Genomic DNA, 22,497 nt, shown 5'->3' with positions numbered 1-22,497 from the left:
TTAAATAATTTTTTTAATCTGTAGTTTTTAAATTTCAGGAGGAGGATTATTTGTGACGCCATTTGATTTGATCAGAATCAGCTTTATTAGCCAGGTATGGTTAACACACTGAATTTAGACCGTTCACTCTCTGTACAACAATTAAATATGAACATAAATATGAATATTAACTAAATTAAAGTTAACTAAACTTATCAAAGTCATATTTTCCTTAAATTAGTTTCCTTTGCTGAAAAAAACTGGACTCATAAATCATAAATATGATGAATATCTTTCGGAATTACAGTTGAGTATTCGTCCAGATGTCAAAACTACAACTCCCATCAGGAAGTGGGTCTGTGTCGTCATCTAACGTCGACACATTCGGTGACGTAGCGCGCAGCCGCCGGGAGAAGTTTGAAAATAAACGTGAAACTTTTTTTTGTTTTTTTTCTCTAACGGTGAATGTGAGCGGAGTTTGCTCGATCCTAACGAGCAGAGTTTGAACAGAAAGACTTCCTGAAGGGAGAGGGAGCTTTATCAGCCGGTGAGTGCTCATTTAAATCTAAAATCAAAGTGTTTGAAGCCGCTAGCTGCTGTTTGTGTTTGACATGAGGCGACAGACACGCTGCTCTCCCCTCATGTCTGCCCTCATGTGTTCACAGTAACGTTCATTAAAGAGGGACAGGATGTTGTTTAGTGTTCGAGCTCACGTAAAGGAAGCAGACTGAGGGAAGGAAGTGAAGCTAAGTGTGCTAACTGTCACCTCGCTGTCGTGTTAGCTGAAACGAGCAGCTGACACCTGTTACCTTTGAGACCACTTTAAAACTCATCCTCAACAACCTGACCTGAGAGGCAGCTGGTTAGGGGCCAGCAGGAGGCCCCTGAGGGCCCACACTTTAAATCATTATGTACAGTAATCAAAGGTTTAGCTGCTGAAAACAAAAAGGAGGAGAGGTTTAGTTTGAGTTGTTGAAGAACTTGTCGGGTTCCAGCGCTGTGCCTCCCTTCACATTCATTAAAGTTCAAATAAATTGAAAGGATGATGTTTTTTGTTGTTGTGTCGTTAAGTGTCCATCGTTCAAATGTCCATCCATCCGTTAATTTTCTGCCACTTATCCGGGGCCGGGTTGCGTGGGCAGCAGTCTAAGCAGAGACACCCAGACTTCCCTCACCCCAGACACTTCTTCCAGCTCTTCCAGTGGGACCCCGAGGCGTTCCCAGGCCAGCTCAGAGACATCGTCTCTCCAGCGTGTCCTGGGTCGACCCCGAGCTCCTCCCGGGAGGCGTCGTTCTTTCGGTCATGACCCAAAGCTCATGACCGTCGGTTAATTCTGGCTCTCTTCAAACTCAGATTGAGAGAAACGAGCACCAGGCGGTTCTCTGTGTTGAAGTGTTTTCTCTGTTTGTCAGGTGGAAATGTCTTCTCCAGGGGAGGAACCATCAGGCGCCGCACCGTCTGCCGCCGCGCCGTCTGCCGCCTCGACTGCAGCCGCGGACGTTCACCCTAAAGAGGAGCTCAGGAAGCTGCTGGACGAATGGGAGGAAGTGGAGACGGGCACCACGGAGCAGCTGGTGTCCGTCCTGACGAGGTGAGCGGAGAGTCGCTCTCGCACACCAGACGTCTGAATCTGCCCGTCGATGGAGGCGCTGACCTCGTCTCCTCTCTCCGCAGGGTTTCTGAGCTGATCGAACGCAACACCGAGCTGTACTTCAAAGAAGACCCGGACCCGTTTGACGATCGTCACCCAGGTCCGACTCACACTGATCATGATGTCATCACTGCTGTGCATCGTGTGTTTGTTGTCTTACACTCTTCATTCCTCTTTTTGTGTGTGTGTGTGTGTGTGTGTGTGTGTGTGTGTGTGTGTGTGTGTGTGTGTGTGTGTGTGTGTGTGTGTGTGTGTGTGTGTGTGTGTGTGTGTGTGTGTGTGTGTGTGTGTGTGTGTGTGTGTGTGTGTGTGTGTGTGTGTGTGTGTGTGTGTGTGTGTGTGTGTGTGTAGGTCGAGCTGACCCGGGCTGCGTGCTCGGACAGCTCCTGAAGACCGTCTTCCAGAACGATGACTTCACCAACGCGGTGAGGACTCCTGTCTTTGATCCTCTGAGTCCCGTGACGTGTCTGACTGTTCAAAACACACCACACAGTTTATTATTGGACCTTTTGGAAGTTGTGACACGTGTGTATGTCTGTGTGTGTGTGTCTGTGTGTGTGTGTGTGTGTTGCAGCTGTTGGACACGTACATCATGACGAGCAGGGAGCTGAGTCTGAACACAGCCGCCTGTCGTCTGCTGCAGAACATCATGCCGGGCGTCGAGACCTCGGTCGTCTTCCAGGAGAAGGTCAGAACTTCACAGAGTCCCAGAACCCCAAAATAATTACACTCACTTCAGTGAACTCAGAGGTGTGTGTGTGTGTGTGTGTGTGTGTGTGTGTGTGTTGCAGGAAGGTCTGGTGGACACGTTGTTCACCTGGGCTCGTGAAGCAGAGCGACCGCTGTGTGTCTACAGCACGGGCCTCCTCGCCAGAGCCATGAGCGACCAGGAAGTGGCGGTCGGCTACCGAGAACAAAACGCTCAGCTGGTGGGTGTGTCTCACACACACACACACACACACACACACACACACACACACATATCCTTACCTTCACTCATTCCAAACAAGAGACAGCAAACTCACTTGGTTCAGTTGTTACTGAGCGGACACACACGCTCGACTCCGTGTGTGTGTGAAGCTCGGCGTACGCTGCAGGTCAGCTCGCTCTCTCTGTGCCACCTGATTGGTCAGTGTTTGTGGTTTATAGAAGTTCTGTTATATTCCAGCTTCTGTATTGTCTGAAGCTGCAGGGTGAAGCAGAGCGAGCGTGTGTGTCCAGCTCTAAACGTATCCGATGTAACAGGCAGGATGTGACTGCTCATGTGTTCCTCTGCAGGTGCCGCTCATGATCCAGCGTCTGCACCAGCTGCAAAGTGAAGAGACGCAGAGTCACTTTAACGGCAGGAGGGCGCTCCAGACTCTACCTCAGGACGCTCAGGCACAAACCTCCAACGTCTCCACGGAGCAGCCGGAGAGGGACGGCGAGGGAGCGGACGACGAGAGCTGGAGGACAGCGTCCAAGTGTGTCAAACATCTGTCCCCGCTGGGCTCGGCGCTGAGACACGGCAGCAGGAGCGGACCCGGCTCCGCCCGACTGCTGCCCAACTACGTCTATCAAGCCAGCCAGGAGTCCAGCTCCAAGGAGACGGAGGACAGGCAGGCAGGAGGAGGAGGAGGAGGAGCAGCAGGAGGAGGAGGAGGAGGAGCAGGAGGAGGAGGAGGAGGAGGGAGGAATCGAGCCGCCAAGGAGAACGGGAGGAAGGCGAAGCAGAAACTCAACTTCACCTCCTCCTGCAGGACGGAGGAGGACGAGGACGAGGAGGAGTCCAGGGAGCAGCCAACCGGCAGCTCCTCCTGGTCAGAGATGAGCTCCATGGTGATTGGCTCAGATTACTGCTTGTCACCGCTGAGCCCGGCCATGGAGCAGAGGCTGATCCTGCAGTACCTGACGCCGCTGGGAGACTACCAGGAGGTGAGGCCGCGCTCCGACCGCGTCCCTCTCAGCTGGTTTTACCGCTCCTCTAACCTTTGTCTCGTCTGCAGCTGCTCGCCGCCTTCATGCAGCTGGACACGCGCTCCTTACTGTTGAACTACATCGACCTGAGGAGGACCAAGAGCGTGCAGCTCACCTATGACGCTCTGCTGGTAAGAACCACGCCGTGCAGTGTGACCACGTCACGTCCCCGTGTGAGAGCCACAAGCTTCACTTGGTCACACTGTAAATAGTTGAACAGATACAACGTCTGTTTTATATGTGCTGCTGTTTGAAGCTTCAGAGGGAGGAGGGGAAGAAGACAGTTTACATGACAGTCTGTGAGTGTTTGTGTTTGTTCATATTAATAGACAGGAACGCTTAAAAACTCTGTGGACAGACATCATGTCCCACACACACACACACACACACACACACACACACACACACACACACACACACACACACACACACACAGATCCCCTCAGGGGTTTGGTGTGTGTGTGATGATCGAGGACGTTCCAGTGCGAGCACGTCTGTGTGTGGAGGATAAGATAAACGCTTGTGGGCGGGGCTTTGGTCCTCCAGGTGGGCGGGGCAGATTTGGACCTGTGGCTCCTCTCACACATTTCACTTCATCATGTCTCTAAATAAAAGCTTTTGAATAAACGGTACAAACACAAATCTAAAAGCGTGTGACCTCACTCAGTCTTGGAACGTTTCTAAGCCCCTCCTCCCTCCTCCTTCTGTTCTCAGTATCTCGCCTCGCTGCTCCTCCACAAGAAGTTTGCGGCGCAGTTCATCGCTCACGGAGGAGTGCAGAAACTTCTGGAGATCCCGAGGCCTTCCATGGCCGCCACCGGAGTGTCGCTGTGCCTGTACTACCTGGCGTACAACCAGGACGCTCTGGAGAGGGTCGGTCAGCCGCTCCGTTGTTTCGATGTGTTTCCATCCTTGCTGTGTTAGAGAGTGTAGGATGACCCCCCCCCCCCCCCCCCCCCCCTGTGTCTGTGCAGGTGTGCACCCTGCAGGACGGCGTGCTGTCGGGCATGGTGGCCTACGCTCTGTGGCTCCTGGAGTCGTCTCACGCCTCGGGCGTCTGCCACGCCACCATGTTCTTCTCCATCTCCTTCTCCTTCCGAGCCGTGCTGCAGCTGTTCGACCACCAGGACGGCCTGCGCAGACTCGTCAACCTGGTCAGCTCCACGTCCGTCCTCCTCACAGCGGGGTCAACGCATCCCCACGCAATCCCCACGCCATCCCCACGCCATCCCCACGCCTCTGAACCTGCTGATGCTGTTCTCTCTCTCCCTGCAGATCAGCACGCTGCAGATCCTGGACATCGAGCACAGAGGCTCCGTGCTGAGCGATGACTTTGTCTTCTCCAGCCGGCAGACAGCCAAGCACACCTGCATGGCCCTGCGCAGGTACTGCATGCTCGCCGTCTCATCAGCTGCGTGGGCGCCATGCTGGCGTTCCCCCGAGTCTCAATCTCTGCTCCTCTGCTTTTATGCAGCGTTTTTACTTTTGTGTTTGTTCAGATACTTCGAGGCTCACCTCGCCGTGAAGACGGAACAAGTCAAGCAGTCCCTGCACACGTCGGAGGGAGGGACCACCGTGCCCCAGCAGCCCTTTTACAAGGTGTGTGCTCTGACCAATCAGGACACGGCGTGTTCAGCTTCTGATGTCTAAACGCTGTGTGTGTGTGCGTGTGTGTGTGTGTGTGTGTGTGTGCCTGCAGGCGTACACGTACACCAGGGAGCAGTTCATCGAGATGATGGAGTTCCTGGTGGACTGCGGCCCTCCTCAGCTCTACTGGGAGCCCGTCGAGGCGTTCTACAAAATGTCCTGCGTCCCTTTAATGCTGCAGCTGATCTCGCTGGCGTGCGACTGGAGGACGTACTACGGCAGGTGAAGCCACGCGCACGTCTTCACGTCCAGTAAGTTAGCGCTCGCGGCGTCCCCTTCTCTGAACTCTCTGTCTCTGCAGGAGCGACACAGTGCGCTACGCTCTGGACATCCTGGCCATGCTGGTGCTGGTTCCCAAAGTCCAGCTGGTGCTGGCCGACACCGTGGAGGTCCTGGACGAGACCAATTCTCCCGTCTCCACCGTGGGTCAGTACGTCTGTCTTCTTCTTCTTCTTCTTCTGTTGGCTGTTCCTCCTCGTGCTCACGAGCGTCTCTCTCGCTCCGGCTGCAGGCATGAGCATCATCCTGGGCGTGTCGGAGGGCGAGGTGTTCGTCAACGACGCTGAGATCCAGAAGTCTGCTCTGCAGGTGAGACTCCAGCACAGCGTGAGGCCCCGCGTCCACACAGCGTTTTGTCCTCGGCGTCTTTTTTTGTTTCTAACGGGTAGAGAGCGTTCACAGCAGAGAGCGGCGCCCGGCGTCTTTTCAACAAGCACCTCAAGTTAAAAGTCTGTCAACTTTTCAAAAAGGCTCTGCTGAGGTCACCAGCGCTTTTTAAAAAAAAATTATTATTTTTTTTTTTTTCAATGAACCAATCACAAGGTTGAAAGGCCGGTCCTCGTCACCTTGGCAACCAAAAACAATGGAGGAGAACGTAGTTGTCTTGGCCGTTTCAGTTTTATATTTATCTAATTCTAATAAACCTGGATTCATCCTGTAACGACTCCGGGACGAGGCGGAGATATTCCTCGTATTGTTGCCTCGTCCTCCTCGCCACAGCCGGCGCTCTGCTGCTCAGACTAAACGCTGGGTGGACATTTAGATCGAGTCAGTGGATCCATACGGCCTCAGCGTGTTGCATCCTCCTCTCTCTCTCTCTCTCTCTCTCCAGGTCATCATAAACTGTGTGTGCGCCCCCGACCAGAGCCTGAACACAGCGGCCTCTTTCACCGTCGCCCCCCTCAGGCCGGCGCTCCACCTCAAGCAGCCGCCGGCGCCCCACAACAGAGTGCTGGCGCACATGTGGCAGGTGGTGCAGAACAACAACGGCATCAAGGTAAAGAGCGCCAGGAGCAATGATTCTGACCTGTCAGAGCCCGTCCAGCGTCCCTCACGTCCACGTCCCCTCCCCTCCAGGTGCTTCTGTCCCTGCTGTCCGTGAAGATGCCCATCACGGACGCCGACCTGATTCGAGCGCTGGCGTGTAAAGCTCTGGTCGGACTCTCCCGCAGCTCGGCCATCAGGCAGATCATCAGCAAGCTGCCGCTCTTCACCAGCAGCCACATCCAGCAGGTGAAGCTTCCACGCCGTCTTGTGTTCTCGTTTTGATTGAGCGCCCCCTGGAGGCGGGTTTTTACGCACTGCACGCTTAAACGTTATCGTGTTTGACTTTTTCTTCCCTCCCCAGCTGATGAAGGAGCCCGTGCTGCAGGACAAACGCAGCGAGCACGTCCGTTTCTGCAGGTACGCCGCGGAGCTGACGGAGCGGGTGTCGGGAAAGCCTCTCCTCATGGGCACGGACGTCTCGCTCGCTCGCCTGCAGAAGGCGAACGTGGTCGCCCAGTCGCGGATCACCTTCTCCGAGAAAGAGCTCCTCATCTTGATCAGGAACCACCTGCTGAGCAAAGGGCTGAACGACACGGCCAGCACTCTGGTGAAGGAGGCCAACTTGCCCGTGACGTCGCTCTGCCAGAGCTCGTCCTGCGTCACGCCTCCGGCCTCCGCGCTCGTCCCCAGGACCTGCAGGTTACCCCGGGTCGCATCGTCTCCGGCGTCCTCCGCCGCCACGGCCGCCTCCTCCACCACTCCCTATCGCTCGCCCGTCGTTCCTCACGCTTCGTGCTCCTCCTCCCCCGCCTCGGCCATGCATCCTCCCCCTCCTCCTCACGCCTCCCCGCAGGGACAGGGCTCACATCTGCTCGGACGCATTCTGTTCACGCGGGAGCGACCGGCGACCCCGTGCAACTCAGGGAAAAAACTCAGGGCTTTGAAGCAGAAGTCTGACCACGGTGCTTTCATCCAGGTCAGTTACACGCACGGTTTCATGAAACGTGTTTGAAGCTTCAGGACGTTCTCACTTCCACTCTCCTCCTCAGACTCCGGCCATGAAGAAGCAGCTGGAGCGCCACCTCCCGTCGCCGCCCTCCCTCGACAGCATCATCACCGAGTACCTGAGGGAGCAGCACGCCCGCTGCCCCAACCCCGTCACCACCTGCCCCCCCTTCTCCCTCTTCACCCCCCACCGCTGCCCTGAGCCCAAACAGAGGAGGCAGGCGTCGCCCAACTTCACCGCCCGCCTGGGCAGCAGAGTGCTGTACCCCAAGTACGGAGGCGTGGACCGAGGGTGTCTGGATCGACACCTCATATTCAGCAGGTGACACTCGAGAACCCCGAGACATTTTTCATTGTTTGCATTTTATGACGAGCAAGAATTCACGCTCTGAACTCTCTGCTCAGGTTTCGCCCGATGTCGATCTTCCACGAGGGCGGCTTCACCTGCTGTGCCTTCTCAGCCCGCGAGCGCTTCCTGATCCTGGGAACCTACTCGGGTCACCTCAAGTTTTACAACGTGTTCTCCGGACAGGAGGAGGCCAGCTACACCTGCCACATATCAGCCATCACGCACCTCGAACCCTCCAGGGTACGCTCACACACACACACATACACACATACACACATACTGTATATTATACACCTGTTGGGCCATGGTTGACAAGCTGCGAGCAAATAAAATGCTCTGGATTTGTTTGGACCAGAGAAGGTAGGCGGGGCTTTGAAGGCCGTTTTGGACACCCCTGGGTTTGCCAGATATGAGAGCAGTTATCAGGTGAACAGGTGTTGCAGCGATGGAAGCGGGCAGTGGAACTGCTTCAGATAGAAGTGATTGTACCCGAGCTAAAAAGCCTCTGCATGTTTCTAATAAGCTCCAGCAGCAGAAAGCTGCTCAAACTAGGATCAATGTTGGAGATGAAACATGGAGAGAGGTTAGAACGCAGAAAGCTTTACAGACCCATGCAGAGCTGGCTAAACACTGAAGCTACAGTGTCCACCACATGCAGAGCTGGCTAAACACTGAAGCTACAGTGTCCACCACATGCTGAGCTGGCTAAACACTGAAGCTACAGTGTCCACCACATGCAGAGCTGGCTAAACACTGAAGCTACAGTGTCCACCACATGCAGAGCTGGCTAAACACTGAAGCTACAGTGTCCACCACATGCAGAGCTGGCTAAACACTGAAGCTACAGTGTCCACCACATGCAGAGCTGGCTAAACACTGAAGCTACACTGTCCACCACATGCTGACTGTCTGAACTCTGGTTGTGTTTCTGCAGGATGGAAAGCTGCTCCTCACGTCTGCTCCTTGGAGCGAGCCGCTGTCTGCTCTGTGGAGCGTGGACAGCGTCTTCAGCAGGAAGTAAGACTCTCTCTCTCTCTCTCACACACACACACACACACACACACACACACACACACACACACACACACACACACACACACTGCGAGTGTGAGTGACGGTGCTGAAGTCTGGTTTCTCTCTCAGGCACTCGTTTGTAGACGACCACTACGTGGAGTTCAGTAAACTGTCTCAGGACCGAGTCATCGGCACCAAGGACCAAGTCGCACACGTGAGCTTCATCTTCTTCATCAGCGCCGCCTTCTTCTCCTTCCTCGCTGTCTGTTCTCTGATCTCTCCACCCGACCACGTTTCTGCAGATCTACGACGTCCACACGGGTCAGAAGACGCTCACGCTAAACGACCCCGCCCTGGCCAACAACTACAAGAGGAACTGCGCCACCTTCAGCCCCACGGACGACCTGGTGCTGAACGACGGCGTGCTGTGGGACGTGCGGGCGTCTCGGGCCATCCACAAGTTTGACAAGTTCAACATGAACATCAGCGGGGTTTTCCACCCCAACGGCCTGGAGGTCATCGTCAACACGGAGATCGTATCCTCTCACTCTGACCTTTAAATACCGTGTTTGTTTGTCTCCGTGTCCTTCTGTCGTGGTCGACCTTGACTCTCCTATCAGTGGGACCTGAGGACCTTCCACCTCCTTCACACCGTCCCCGCTCTGGACCAGTGCCGACTGGTCTTCAACAGCAACGCCACCATCATGTATGGAGGTACGAGCTGCTTGTTTCTGTTTGTTTTTTTTTATCCCCTTGAACGCCGTGTGCGGCGTGTAAACGAGCGTGGACACATCACGACCTGATTTGTCTCCCGCAGCGATGCTGCAGGCCGACGACGAGGACGACGCCATGGACGAGCAGATCAAGAGTCCCTTCGGCTCGTCCTTCAGGACATTCGACGCCACGGACTACAAGCCAATCGGTAAGGTGCACTTCCTGTTTACGTCGGACGTTGAGCTCACGGTTGGATGAGTAAAGATTATATTTACACGCTCGTGTTTATTTATTTTTCCTCCTTTTTTTAAACGCCACTGTGACACGTTTTACCTCCTCCTGATTTACTGTTTTTCCTCTTTGACCCTGCAGCTACAGTGGACGTGAAGAAGAACATCTTTGACCTGTGCACGGACAGCAAAGACTGCTACCTGGCCGTCATCGAGGTACCAAACGTCTCTTTTTAGGCTGTGAGCTGAAAACGCTCAGAGGCTCTTTAACGTGCCGCCGTCTCTCTGCAGAATCAGGACACGGTGAGCTTGGACACGGTGTGTCGTCTGTACGAGGTGGGACGACAGAAGCTGGCCGAAGAGGGAGACGACGACGATCAGGTGAGACGCACGCCGGGACGCATCGGTGACCTCGTGTGTCTGAGCGGGGCGTTCTGGTAACGAGTTAGACGAGCAACATGGACGCCTCCGTGAGTTCGGTTAGCTCAAACGTTTCCTGTCTCCGTGACAACAGACGCTGCTCCGTTACTTTTTTACGTCATGTTTCATATTTGAGATTGTTCGGCCCCCTGCATCTGACACGGAGCAAAGACGATGTGCGTGCATGGTACGATACGCAGGCGGCTGAAATTCGAGGAATATCTCACGTTTGGAAAAGAGCGGAAGAAGTAAAAAAAAAAAAACTTTGTCTGCAGCGAACGTCTTAACGTGGTTTATGATTTCTCCTTGATGCAGGACGAAGACCAGGACGATGACTCCTCGGACACAGACGACGACGACGATGACGACGACGATCTGGATACCGACCGGCTCATCGAGGAAATGGTGAATGACGAAAACACAGAAGAAGACGGAGACCAGCCGCACAGTCCCACAGACGAGGAGGTGAGCGAGTGAGCCCTGTGTTATCGGATCAGTCTGAGCACTTCCTGTCGCCAACTCTGGTCACTTCCTGTCGCCAACTCTGGTCACTTCCTGTCGCCAACTCTGGTCACTTCCTGTCGCCAACTCTGGTCACTTCCTGTCTCCACCCCTCGTCACTTCCTGTCGCCACCCCTCGTCACTTCCTGTCGCCACCCCTCATCACTTCCTGTCGCCACCTCTGGTCACTTCCTGTCTCCACCTCTGGTCACTTCCTGTCTCCACCTCTCGTCACTTCCTGCCTCCACCCCTCGTCACTTCCTGCCTCCACCCCTCGTCACTTCCTGCCTCCACCCCTCGTCACTTCCTGTCTCCACCTCTGGTCACTTCCTGTCGCCACCCCTGGTCACTTCCTGTCGCCACCCCTCGTCACTTCCTGTCGCCACCCCTCGTCACTTCCTGTCTCCACCTCTGGTCACTTCCTGTCTCCACCCCTCGTCACTTCCTGTCACCACCTGTGTGTCCGGTCTTGTTTGGTTTTTCCTGACCTTGTTTCGTCCTCTCTGGATCTTTCTTCTCTCTCGTCCTCACAGATTGCAGATCTTCTCGGCAGCAACAGCGACAACAACAACAGTGACGAGGAAGACGATGATGACGATGACTCTGTGGACTCGGATCGTTCGTACAGAAGTGATGAAGGATCGAGTGTGTTTGACTTTGACAACATGTGTGAGTATCAGTAAACACAAACGGATGAGGGAAGGCCTCACAGTGGGGTTTGGCTGCATGTACAGAGGCTGTGGTCCTTCAGGGGGGGCGGAGAGGGGGGGCGGAGTCTTGTGGCTGAAGAATGTTTTTAAGCTACTGGGGCTAATCGTGTTAATTGATTGGATAACCTCAGCTGGGTTACCAACAACATCAGATACGCAGGCTGTCATTGTGCTGTAAAGTTAACGGGTGTCGACTCACTGTGAGAGTATGCCTCAAGTGGCCGCTGAGGGAACTGCAGTTTTTTTGTATTTTGCTTTTCTTTAAAACGTTTTTTATGAAACTTTGCACTGACTGTGTGTGTGTGTGTGTGTGTGTGTGTGTTTACGTGTGTGTGTGTGTTTACGTGTGTGTGTGTTTTAGACTATCCAGAGCCCTCAGACGACGACGTGTCTCAGTTGCTTCGGGCTTACAGCAGCGGCTCGTCCCCCTGACCCGGGACGAGCTGATCGTCTCTCTCAAACGAAAGCCAGCGTGGACTTTTCTTTTTAACCGTCATTTCTCCTTTAACAGGCAAGTCGACTGTGAATACACCGCTATGCACTAAAGCGTCCCAGAGGAGGACAAACGTATCTGTCGTTCACTCAGAGACGACAATGATGGCAAATAATTTATAACCCATAGTTCATGGTGCTCAGGAGAATAAAGGGACTCGTACGGCGGACTGAGCTCGTTTTGAAGAGCTTTCTCACTTTTTCAAAAACCTTTTGGTGTCAGTGTCGAGCTCTCAACTCACAGAGGGACGTTCAGGTTTCATCTGAAGCTCAGAATAAAAACACCTGGATGCGAAAGGAGATTTTCTTGACTCCTGTGCACGAGCTGTTTGTAAGACTGGATCCATTCACTTCCTCAGAGAGGGGATGAAGGTGTTTCAGGTCCCGTTCATTTATGTTTATGGTACAGGTGTTAGTAATCCTGTTGTTTAGTGTCAAAGTACAAATACTTCAATAAAGTCAGTGATCAGTGAGGAATCCCAGACGATGCTGGACACAGTTATATATCTACAGGCTTGATCTGATTGGCTCCTCCTCCTCCATCCTAATCTCTGCGTTTTACGACTTCTTTAGTTTTACTGTTCAAATCTTCAGAAGTGAAAAAACGTGTCAGTCTTGTAAAGAATTGAAACGCCCTCTTCTTTAGGAAGCGGCAGATACTTCATGTGCACAGTGTTCAGTTTGAGCCCATTTCAGATCACACACTCATACAAGTCTCAGAGCTCCTCTTCAACATGTGTGTGAAGTGTTGTTGTAAATCCACTCAGAACAGGCTGTTTCTGTGCCTGTAGCTTTAAATATGTAAATGAGCTGTGTCTGGCCACGCCCCCTCTCTGGAAGGGCTCGGGTGTACTCGCTGCTTTCTGGCTCCATGTCCTGTTGTTTACGGTGAGAAGGCAGACTCAGAGGGCAGAACAAACACCTAGCTGTGGGAGTGTCACCCACCTGGGGGAGGGGCTACTGCCCTTTGTGATGTCATGAAGGGAAAATCTCCAAACGGCCTGTTTGAGCACACATTTTCTGAACAGTGGAGCAGGCAGAAGACGGAGAGGACGGACTTTTCTCATCATTGGGGGGTTTGTAGACGGACTGGAGACACATGTTAGTGAGAACAAATATTTTGAATAATTTGTGACCTTTAATATTATTGATAATTAGCCCTGAAATCCCACAATAATTTCGAGTGAGCTCTATGTGGAGGGGTTTTATTCTTGTAATTTAGTTTAACTTATTTTGACTTTAGTTTAATTTATTTTTGCTCATCTTAACGAGGAGGTACAAAGCTTTTATGTGTGTGAGTGACTGATGATCAAGCCGAGCGTCTGCCTGACGTCCAGGCGTCACGTCAGCGGGTCAAAGACTGAAAGCACAGAACCAGCCTTTCAGACATCTGCAAAAACTTGTTGGTGTGCGTTTGGTAGAAATCATAAGCACAGCAAAGCTTAACAGAGAGACTGAGCTGTTTGTGTTGAATCCTTCACTATGCACGAGGAATGGAGATATATATACGGGAAAAGACATCATACATTAATTTGATTACACTCTGCAGGGATCGTTTCTTCTAACGTAGCTTAATGTCCGTGTGAATAGTTCAGATATTTGCAAATCTATTCAGAGTCCAGCAATAATTTCTTTATCAGCCGCTTTAAGGTTTCAAATATGTTTGTTGTACAGAGTGTTTACCTCATCAGTGACCAGGTGACCTTTGACCTGTGTCTTCAATACGGGTCAGTAATACAGCTCTTATATGATGTATATGTTATATTTCACACCTGTCTGAGGTTGTGGGCGTCGCTGTCAACTCTTTTGTGACTGCGTCCAACGATCTGCCTTAAGTCAAAGGTTATTTTTCATGCCGCAGCAGCGTTACGAAGACGTAAACAAACCACATTGTTTTGTATTTACAGCAGTTTGAATTCGCTGTGATTGTAAATGAAGATGAGCAGTCTATAATTAGTTCAACTTTAATAATAAAAGTCCCCTCTCTCCCCTTCTCTGTTGTTGTGACGTTTGCCTCGTGTGTCTGTATGGTTTTAAAGTTCGTTGATAAAGCATGTTACGTGACAGTGAAGCTCGACATCGAACACACACACACACACACACACACACACACACACACACACACACACACACACACACACACACACACACACAGTCTTTGGGGTTTGAGTTTGGTTATACAAATAGACGGTTGTGATAAAGTTTACTTATTAGACATGAATGTTACAACTTCTGCTAATAAATCAAAAAACAAAACTGTATCCATATCTGAAAACATCTAGTCTGAATCCAGGGTCCTGTTTCTGATTCGCTGGTCCAGGAGGCCTAATGTATAACCAGTGACGTCAGAAGCCTCATTAAATTGCGTTTGAGTTCTCGTGTGTTGTTACCCGAATGAGCCACTAGAGGTCAGTGTTGAACTATGACGGGTGTCGGTGAGTCCTGTTTCGCTCAGCTGATGACAGTTATTCCCAATCAGGATCCTTTCTTAGGTAATTAAAATGAAGAACCTGTCTGAGAATACACACTGCTCATGCTGTGTATGGATCTGCTATGATCTGCCTTATACCTCTGCAGGTGAGAAGACCTTTTATATTTTACCTTTGGTTTTTACAGATATTGGAAACACTAGTCTGTGGTAAAAACAGTGGATGACTACTACATTACATTGTCTTTTTTTTAAATCATGCTTTATATTTGACATGTTTTTAATTCTATTTTATATATTGATTATTGCCTCTCATTTTATTTAAGTACTTTTAGGGTTAATTTTAGCCTTGTTTTTCTTTTTTTGCTTGTAAATGGAGTTGACAGTAAAAACTGATTCAGATTAACAAGTGGGACACATCAAATTGATCAAGTTAACAAATCTAAATGTTTAAAGAGTGTTTAATGTTAAATAACTAAAAGATAATCTAGAATAGTTTTCTTTCTTGTAAAATCTACTTTTATTGTGAACTTTTTCACGTTTCTGAGCCCTCTGAGTGGACTGTCCGTTGCCTAGCAACGTTACTTCAGAGCAGTGATAAACTGTTTTACTGCACTGTTGAGAAAAACACTTGAACAGTTTAATTCAAAAGAGCAAATTTAATATGACATACAGGAGACCTTTTAATGTTAACTTCTCTCTACCAACAACCCGACCAGCCGTTTCTGCTGATTTACTTTAAACTGATGCTAAAGGCCTTTATTCTATTGATTATTTGACGGTTAAAGGTTAAAGCTACCTTTCGTGAGGTGTTTGTTAGCTAGCTTATTAAATTGGGCTAACAGGCATGTTTCAGCAAAGTATGTCATTAATTAATCCTATTCTGTCAATACAAAGGCTGGTTTGTGAAGTGAAACTAACGTTAGCCTCAGTAGGCTAACCTCGCCTGTTTGAGGAGCTGAAACCAAACAGTTTATTATATTAATGAAACACCTGTTAAAGTAGTAGTGAATAGCCTTTTTTTTTAAAAAAAAATAGTAATCTCATCTGTAGTGCACTTGGCCCAGGACTTGGACTCGTTGACTTGTGGTCTTGTGTTTTATTAGTGAACATTAATTGTTACCATAGCTCCACCTGTTCCTGGTCTAATCAGCCAACACCTGTGTGCTGTACAGGTGCGTTAGTCAAGTATTGTCGCTTTACCAATCAGAAACAAAATAATAATAATAATTAAAAGCGCCTCCTAGGATTTGTTTTCCATCACCATGGTTACCTTATGAACTCATCCAGCTGTGTGCAGTGGAGCCGTCGGTCGGTCCATGATCATAGTGAGTCATTTTAAACGGTGTGTTGGCCACGTTTGTACGCACGGTGGCGCAATACACACAACACATGTGATCATCTCCTCCCTGTACGGGCCGCGGACAGAGGCTGTAAATCTCAATCTGACAAATGAATTCATCACGATGTCATGTTTGAGACGTTATGAGCCGTGTCAGGTCGCAGTCCTTAATTGTGAGGAGGCTGATCACATGTGAGTGTTTGTGAGACGGTGTGCGGGATGTTCACGCACACAGAGCCGCTCCACTCACTGACTGAGCCTTCTTGTGTGTCTTCATATTTACGCTCTTTCACCGTGCGTAATCCTCGGTGCGTAAATGCGTGCACCCGTTTTTTTCCCGCGCTGACGGACACTTTCTTGCCCATGGATGATCAAATGAACTCCTGCACGCGTCATGTGACCACGGATAACCTTTAAGGATCGCGTGGCGCAGCACACACACATTATCTCCCTCTCTCGGCCATGTAACCCACTCTATCCACGGACTCTTCATTCGCCTGATCCTCTTAAATTGATGTCAGTTTCCCCTCCTGCTGCCGCCTGCGCATGACTCCCCCCTCTGCTCGGTTCACACCGACATCGGGCACAGACCGGACAGGACAAGTTTGAGAGCTGCAGAGGGGGGGAAATAACGACGCAACAGCGGGAGAAATGGGTGCGCATTTCTAGATCCACAAGAAGACATATCTGAAACGAGGGGAGCTGGAGAGGCTGAGGGATGTCGCACTGAATGAGGACGGGCGAGGGACGAGGCAGAACCTGACCAACATGGACTTCTGGACTGTTGTTGTGCGCCCTGGATTGGAAAACCTCCTCATAGTGTTTTAGTTTCTCTGCTCTAGTTGGAGCACGAGCTGTGGTTTATTGTATTTAAAATAATCTTCCACAGTCGGATGTGATTTTCACAGCGTCTCTGGTCCAGTGGTCCCCTCGCAGCCTTTTTGCCCCATGAACAATTTGTGACGTCCTCTCTTTGGAGAAATAGCACTGCGCTTGCTTTGACGCCGGTTTGTCATCTTTGCTGGTCTCTTCGGTGTTTTCTGTTTTTCCACGAGCTGCAGTCACAGAGATGGACACGCACATTGCACCATGCGTCACTCTCGACCTGAGCGGATTTAAAACACAGCAGCACCTCGTTCTCACTTGAACCCTGTTTCACCTCCACACCTGGGGAGTGATTACTCTCTTGTTTTCCCCCCCCTGTGGCTTCATCGGGCACACCTGAAGTTAACTTTCCGTCTCTCTGCTCCTCCTCCTCCGTCTCTGGTGAGACCTGTGTAGGGTTCCCATGAAGCGGCGCATCCTGTGATTATCTCTTCGGTGGGATTTTGCTCTTTTTGTCAAACATCATGTGGACGCCGACTGAGGACGAGAAGATCGGAGTGGGTGAGTACATGTGTGATGTGATGCTGCCGGACCTGCTGGGACTCTGAGGGACAGAGATTTCACTTTGTCTCTGTCCTACTTCTTTAAGGGACAACAAGCCTTCATGTTGTTTTCTATTCTTCCCTTGAATGTGTGTCCTACTTGCTGCTCTCAGGAGGGGGGCCTCTGTGACATGAGGACTCTTTGTGGTGTCTCTCGGTGTAGTTTGAGGAGAGAAGACGCTGCTGGATGTTTAGTGAAGATGAGCTTTAAAGTGTGATGGAAATGCTCCCTGAGGTGAAGAACACAGAGTGTGTCTGTGTGTGAGCTGACAGTCCAGTGACTCCACAGCAGGGATCAATATTATATAACCGTGTAATGGGAGAGATGTTTGCAGATGAGAGTTGCTGTTTAGGGGCCATTAGCCAATGATCTGTTCAATACTCCTCTCTGTCCGCCCTCCGCCCGTCTCTGCTGCATTCGCTCTTCCCCACACGTTTTTCTCAGCCCTGCTGGTCCTGAATCCTGAATCCATCCTCACTTATTTAACGTAATGAGTGTCAGTGGAAGGCCCTGAAATAGCACATTATCAGCATGCGTGAGTCGTGACATGACGCTGTGATTTGAAACATTTTGCCATATGCTTGGAATCACAAGACGACACACTGGGATCAAACTTTATTCAGCACATCACAAGTCCATGAAATGAAGTGAAATCAAGGCGTGCCTTTCAAACAGGCTGAAGGCTGCTCGCTGTCTCAGTCTAATGAACGTGTAACTGTGCAAACCCCTCAGCTATTAACATCTAAAATCACATCTGCTATAAATATCATGGACATATGGAGGTAGTGGATATGAAATAGATGAAGATCATCTTCAGCCTGAGACAGCCAATAAGCTCTCCCTGATCCACGTCATGGTTTTCTTTGATTGGCTGTCACATCATTTTTAAAGCTTTTAGTTTTCAACATGCTACCATCAGCCAGTCAGCTGATTTGTACTTAAGCCCCGCCTCTGATTAGGCAAATAGCCAATCATAGGTGTGGGTTTTGGGGTGACTCCTCTGGACACGCCCCTGCTGACCACGCTGGTCTCCAGCTGGAGGTTGCAGTGAGTTTATAATGTGATCTGTGGTGTTTGGATGGAGGGTCCTCTGAGACCACCCTTACACTGAGAGCATGGTGCGAATAAGAATCAGAAGTTCGCACAGCTCCGGTGAGATTGGCACGAGAGTTTGAGGCGAGGTGGCGGAGCTCGGCCCCGATCGATTGACAGCTGCCCAGTTCTTTGAAAGAGTCCACAGCAGCGTGTGCACAGAGCGGGGAGGGAGAGCGCTGACAGGAAGTCAATGTGGGGAATCATGACTCCGGCACTCTGTTAATTGGAACGAGACATTAGCTGAATTTGAATGAGGCCGGCTTTTTGTCCCCTCTGCTGCCGGATCCCTTCATCACACTCTCAGAGCGGATCCACGCTGAGCTCTGCGAGGAACCTTACAAACACACAACTGCATCACACATGTCAAGGTTTCCCAGAGCATGCTGGGAGATTACAGGGACAACACGTGTGTCAGAGTGGGACGGCATCGTTTAATACTGAACAGGTCAACGTAGCTCACAGCGTGCGACCATCATCATCATCATCATCATCAGCACGTGAGCACTACTCTTCCAAACAGGTGAGGAGTGACCAGGTTAGAACCTGCAGGGCCGGCCGTGACCTCTGCAGGATGTTTGAAGGTCAACCTGGAGAGGAGGAGCTCGTGCATACACGCTGTTAGACGCTCTGCTGTCTCTGTTAAAAGTTAATGAGCGATTCAGGATTTAACGGACATGTGGCTGCAGGAAGTGGAGATCGAACCCCCAACCTCCTCTTCCACTGGGCCACAGCCGCCAGACCTCTCCTCATCCTGACTTAATGTTCCCGCGTTTAACGAACCTCGCTGCCCCCCCTGAAGATGAAACCGTCCTGAGCCAATCAGCACTCAGGAGGAGCCTTATCGACCCAGAGCAAAGAGCGTCCACCGTCCTCCTGCGGCCGTGTGGCGGGGGACGGATTCTGCACCAAACATGGTCAAAGAGAAGCTTCTGGAGAGGACGTGATGGACGCAGTGTTGATTTACAGCTGCAGCCTCACAGTGTGTTCAGAGACACACACACACACACACACACACACACACACGCGACGTTGCACTAATCGTTAGTGTTGGAGGCAGTAGATCATGGTTGGCACATGAATATGGAGTGACGAGCGAGCGCACAAAAGATGAGAGAGAAGAAGAAATCCATAATCTGCCGTTGAGCGAGCACATGGAAGCAGAAGGTCCAGAATAAAAGCCCGTGGTTTGATGGTCCTGTGTTGTGTGTCTTTTGTTCGTGCCGGCGTTTGTGTTTGTGCTGGATCAGGCTTTGCATACCAAGGCAGCGACAGAGTGGTAACTCATAGAGCTGGGATGACTAGTGCCTGGTTGTAGAAAAACAGCTATTCAGCTGGATGAATGCAGCTTTGTGGCACCCATAGAGGCTCCTGAATGCAGCTTCACCTCCCCCAGGGCTGCACAGCACAGCACTCAGTTCTCACACTCTCTCTCTCTCACACACACACACACACACACACACACACACACTCTCTTATATAACACACCTGCTAAAGGGCGCTGTAGCAGCCACAGCGGTCCAACATGGCGTGCAGACGTGGTGCTGCAGGTTCCACTCGTGTGTGTGTGTGTTCGTCATGTTGATGATGTCAGCTCGTGCTCATTCATTTACAAACTGCTGTAAAAGTTGAACAAGCTGTACACACTGGGACCTCTTGCACCAATAAGATCAGCTCGTTTGTCCTAAAGTCCCGCCCCACTCTGATGTGACCGTGACACCTCGGAGCGAACGGTTTCTCAAAGATGATTAAACGACTGTGCTGTCAAATCTGTAGTGGAGCTTTAGCATGTTCAGAGACACTGCGTCTGGCACGTCCAGCGTCTGGCTGGCTGGTGGCGTCGATGTGAGCAGGCCGGGTTCCCCGCTCGCCCCCTCTCTCTCTCTCCTCTGTGTTTGCCGTCCTCGTACCGTCTGCTGTCACTGTTCTGACTTGTCGTCCAACAAACCGCCCATGTTGATGATTATCAGGGCGGAGTCACCTGAAGACGCGTCCAATCAGCGTCCGTCGTTTGGACACATTTTGTCTTCAGGGAAGACGAAGCTGAACAAAAAGAAATCCGATTTAAAGTTTAAGAAATACAAGTTTATTTATTTTCTGCTGTTTTAGAGAAGTGTCGTTTTCATTTCAAGCTTTGATTTCACTTTGAAAGATTTAATAAAAAAGCTCGATCGAGTTGATCAGATATTCTCTCAGTCATCAGAAGGAGTTTGAACATCTTTCCAGCAGAGAGTGAAGCATGAACTGAAGCTGGTCCACGGTGATGGAGGTCAAAGGTTGAGTTAACGGTGATGTTGGCGCTTCACGCGGTCCAGAGGGCGGCTCACTTCCTCCCACCATGACGCCTCTCTCAGAGGAAAGGTTAAAGGCTGCATGTTAGCGGAGCAGCTTGATTCTGTCTCACTCGTCATCAGAGGAGGGGACACTGAGGCGTGTCTTCAGAGTGATGGCAGCTTGGCAGCAGGTGATGAATGTAGGTCACACGGTCTCGGTGACAGATGTGTTCAGGTCAGGCTCTGCACCTCCTGCTTGTTTTCATCTGTCGTCACATGATGTCCTCATTGTTTTTTTTCTGACCTATTTATCTGAACTTTACTCTCCTCTGTCGCTGCGCTCTGCCTCGCTACGTTTAGAGACAGAAAATCAATGCTCTCCTACCACACTGAGCCAGACCCCCAGGGCTCCCAGACCCTGAGGGGTCCCAGGCCCCCAGGGCTCTCAGACCCCCAGTGCTCCCAGACCCTGAGGGGTCCCAGACCCCCAGGGCTCCCAGGCCCCCAGGGCTCCCAGACCCCCAGGGCTCCCAGACCCCCAGGGCTCCCAGGCCCCCAGGGCTCCCAGACCCCCAGGGTTCCCAGACCCTGAGGGCTCCCAGACCCGAGAGGCTGCGTGACCCTTGGGTGGGCTCCAAGACTGAGTCAAGACCAAGACATTTAGGGATGGAGACCGACGTAAGACCAAGATCAAGACCAGAAATATCTCATGACCTTGTGTTTAGGGGGCGTGTCCGTAACAGCGGGAAGGTTGTGGCTGTAACAAAAGGAAGTTATTGGTTCTTTAAGAAAGAACCACAGGAAGAACACGGAAAGATAGTCAGTGGTGGTCTTGATTTAATCTCTGCCCGGTCTGAGAACGAGACCAGACTGGGTGCCCAGCACTTCCTGTTTCTCTGTAGACCAATCCAAGAGAGGTGAAAAGGTCTAAAACATATCTTAGAGGAAATAAGACAAACACATGGCTTACAAGCATTTCTGTGTTGTTAGTTCACAGAAGGTAGTTTTCGTTTTAAGGCTCCTTCAGCCCGCTGGATGTTTGAACCCGACACCTTGTGTCGGGTCTTCATGTTAAACGGACTTCTTCCAGCGTCTCTGCCCAAAGCTCCAAACCTTACAAGTCCTATCTCTGAGGGAGGAGACTTCTCCAGTCCTGCTCGCTGAAAGATCAACATGGCTGATGAAAACTGACCCCCCCCCCCCCTTAGGTTAATGAAAACATTGGTCCAAGCTGGAGCTATGTTTAGACTCTTAACTGTAATCTGTGATGCATGTAGCCTCCATGACAGTGAACCCCCAGCAGGTCACTATAAGCCGTCTATAACCATCAATGTGACCCAGATTGATCCCTCCAATCACACAGCTTCTGTACAATAACCCCCCGATGATGAGAAAAGTCCATCCTCTCCGTCTTCTGCCTGCTCCACTGTTCAGTAAATGTGTGCTCAAACAGGCCGTTTGGAGATGTTCCCTTCATGACATCACAAAGGGCAGTAGCCCCTCCCCCAGGTGGGTGACACTCCCACAGCTAGGTGTTTGTTCTGCCCTCTGAGTCTGCCTTCTCACCGTAAACAATAGGACATGGAGCCAGAAAGCAGAGAGTACACCCGAGCCCTTCCAGAGAGGGGGCGTGGTCAGACACAGCTCATTTACATATTTAAAGCTACAGACACAGAAACAGCCTGTTCTGAGCAGGGCTGAAATAGAGAAGTAAGGCCTGTCATGTTCTCCTGATGAGGTCACCTGCTGACTCTGTAGGTCAGCCCTGTGATTGACCAGTCCATGGTGAACCCCCGCCCCGCCCCTCGCCGAGCAAGTGTGTGAATTAACGACTCATCACTTCCTGTTTCTGAAGCAGCAGGTTAATTGGACTTTCCGGCTGCATGATATAAATGAGTGGCGATGGAGACGGCCTTTGAGCTCTTCTGGTATTTTCTGAAGCTCTAACTCAGCCACTGATGTGATGTCAGCTTAGCGACGCCTCACTGAGCGGCTTCAT

General features: G+C 51.0%; 2 protein-coding genes across 2 annotated transcripts in view; both read left to right on the top strand.

Annotated features, from left to right (window-relative positions):
* The first annotated feature begins 14 nt into the window (after positions 1 to 14).
* LOC306822628 (DDB1- and CUL4-associated factor 1-like) lies at positions 15 to 13,929 on the top strand. The gene is made up of 31 exons (XM_079341751.1): positions 15 to 526; positions 1,393 to 1,571; positions 1,655 to 1,731; positions 1,983 to 2,056; positions 2,206 to 2,319; positions 2,423 to 2,560; positions 2,910 to 3,545; positions 3,617 to 3,718; positions 4,302 to 4,460; positions 4,562 to 4,741; positions 4,863 to 4,972; positions 5,087 to 5,186; positions 5,287 to 5,456; positions 5,536 to 5,660; positions 5,746 to 5,822; positions 6,346 to 6,510; positions 6,591 to 6,746; positions 6,862 to 7,476; positions 7,550 to 7,827; positions 7,911 to 8,094; positions 8,789 to 8,871; positions 8,998 to 9,082; positions 9,171 to 9,404; positions 9,489 to 9,582; positions 9,686 to 9,790; positions 9,955 to 10,028; positions 10,104 to 10,193; positions 10,548 to 10,697; positions 11,267 to 11,402; positions 11,805 to 13,352; positions 13,395 to 13,929. Exons 2-30 carry the CDS (start codon positions 1,399 to 1,401, stop codon positions 11,873 to 11,875), a joined length of 4,755 nt encoding a protein of 1,584 aa, XP_079197877.1. The 5' UTR covers positions 15 to 526; positions 1,393 to 1,398; the 3' UTR covers positions 11,876 to 13,352; positions 13,395 to 13,929.
* A 1,999-nt stretch (positions 13,930 to 15,928) lies between these two features.
* The window catches only part of LOC306822698 (dedicator of cytokinesis protein 3-like), a 101,903-nt gene continuing 95,334 nt past the window's right edge, over positions 15,929 to 22,497 (top strand). Inside the window, exon 1 of the mRNA XM_079341865.1 lies at positions 15,929 to 17,091. Coding sequence (XP_079197991.1) covers positions 17,055 to 17,091 — 37 coding nt within the window. The 5' untranslated portion in view covers positions 15,929 to 17,054. The remainder of the gene's footprint in view (positions 17,092 to 22,497) is intronic.

This window comes from Symphodus melops (assembly GCF_947650265.1).
Source record: "Symphodus melops genome assembly, chromosome: 4".
NCBI lineage: Eukaryota > Metazoa > Chordata > Actinopteri > Labriformes > Labridae > Symphodus > Symphodus melops.
This window is presented reverse-complemented; position numbering and strand designations above follow the sequence as displayed.

What these genes read in the sequence shown, in the direction of transcription:
- LOC306822628 (XM_079341751.1), top strand. Translation starts at nt 1,399, where the DNA reads ATGTCTTCTCCAGGGGAGGAACCATCAGGCGCCGCACCGTCTGCCGCC. An exon ending in TCACCTATGACGCTCTGCTG is followed by an intron (nt 3,719 to 4,301) that starts GTAAGAACCACG and finishes TTCTGTTCTCAG; the next exon opens with TATCTCGCCTCGCTGCTCCT. An exon ending in GTTTGACTTTGACAACATGT is followed by an intron (nt 11,403 to 11,804) that starts GTGAGTATCAGT and finishes TGTGTGTTTTAG; the next exon opens with ACTATCCAGAGCCCTCAGAC.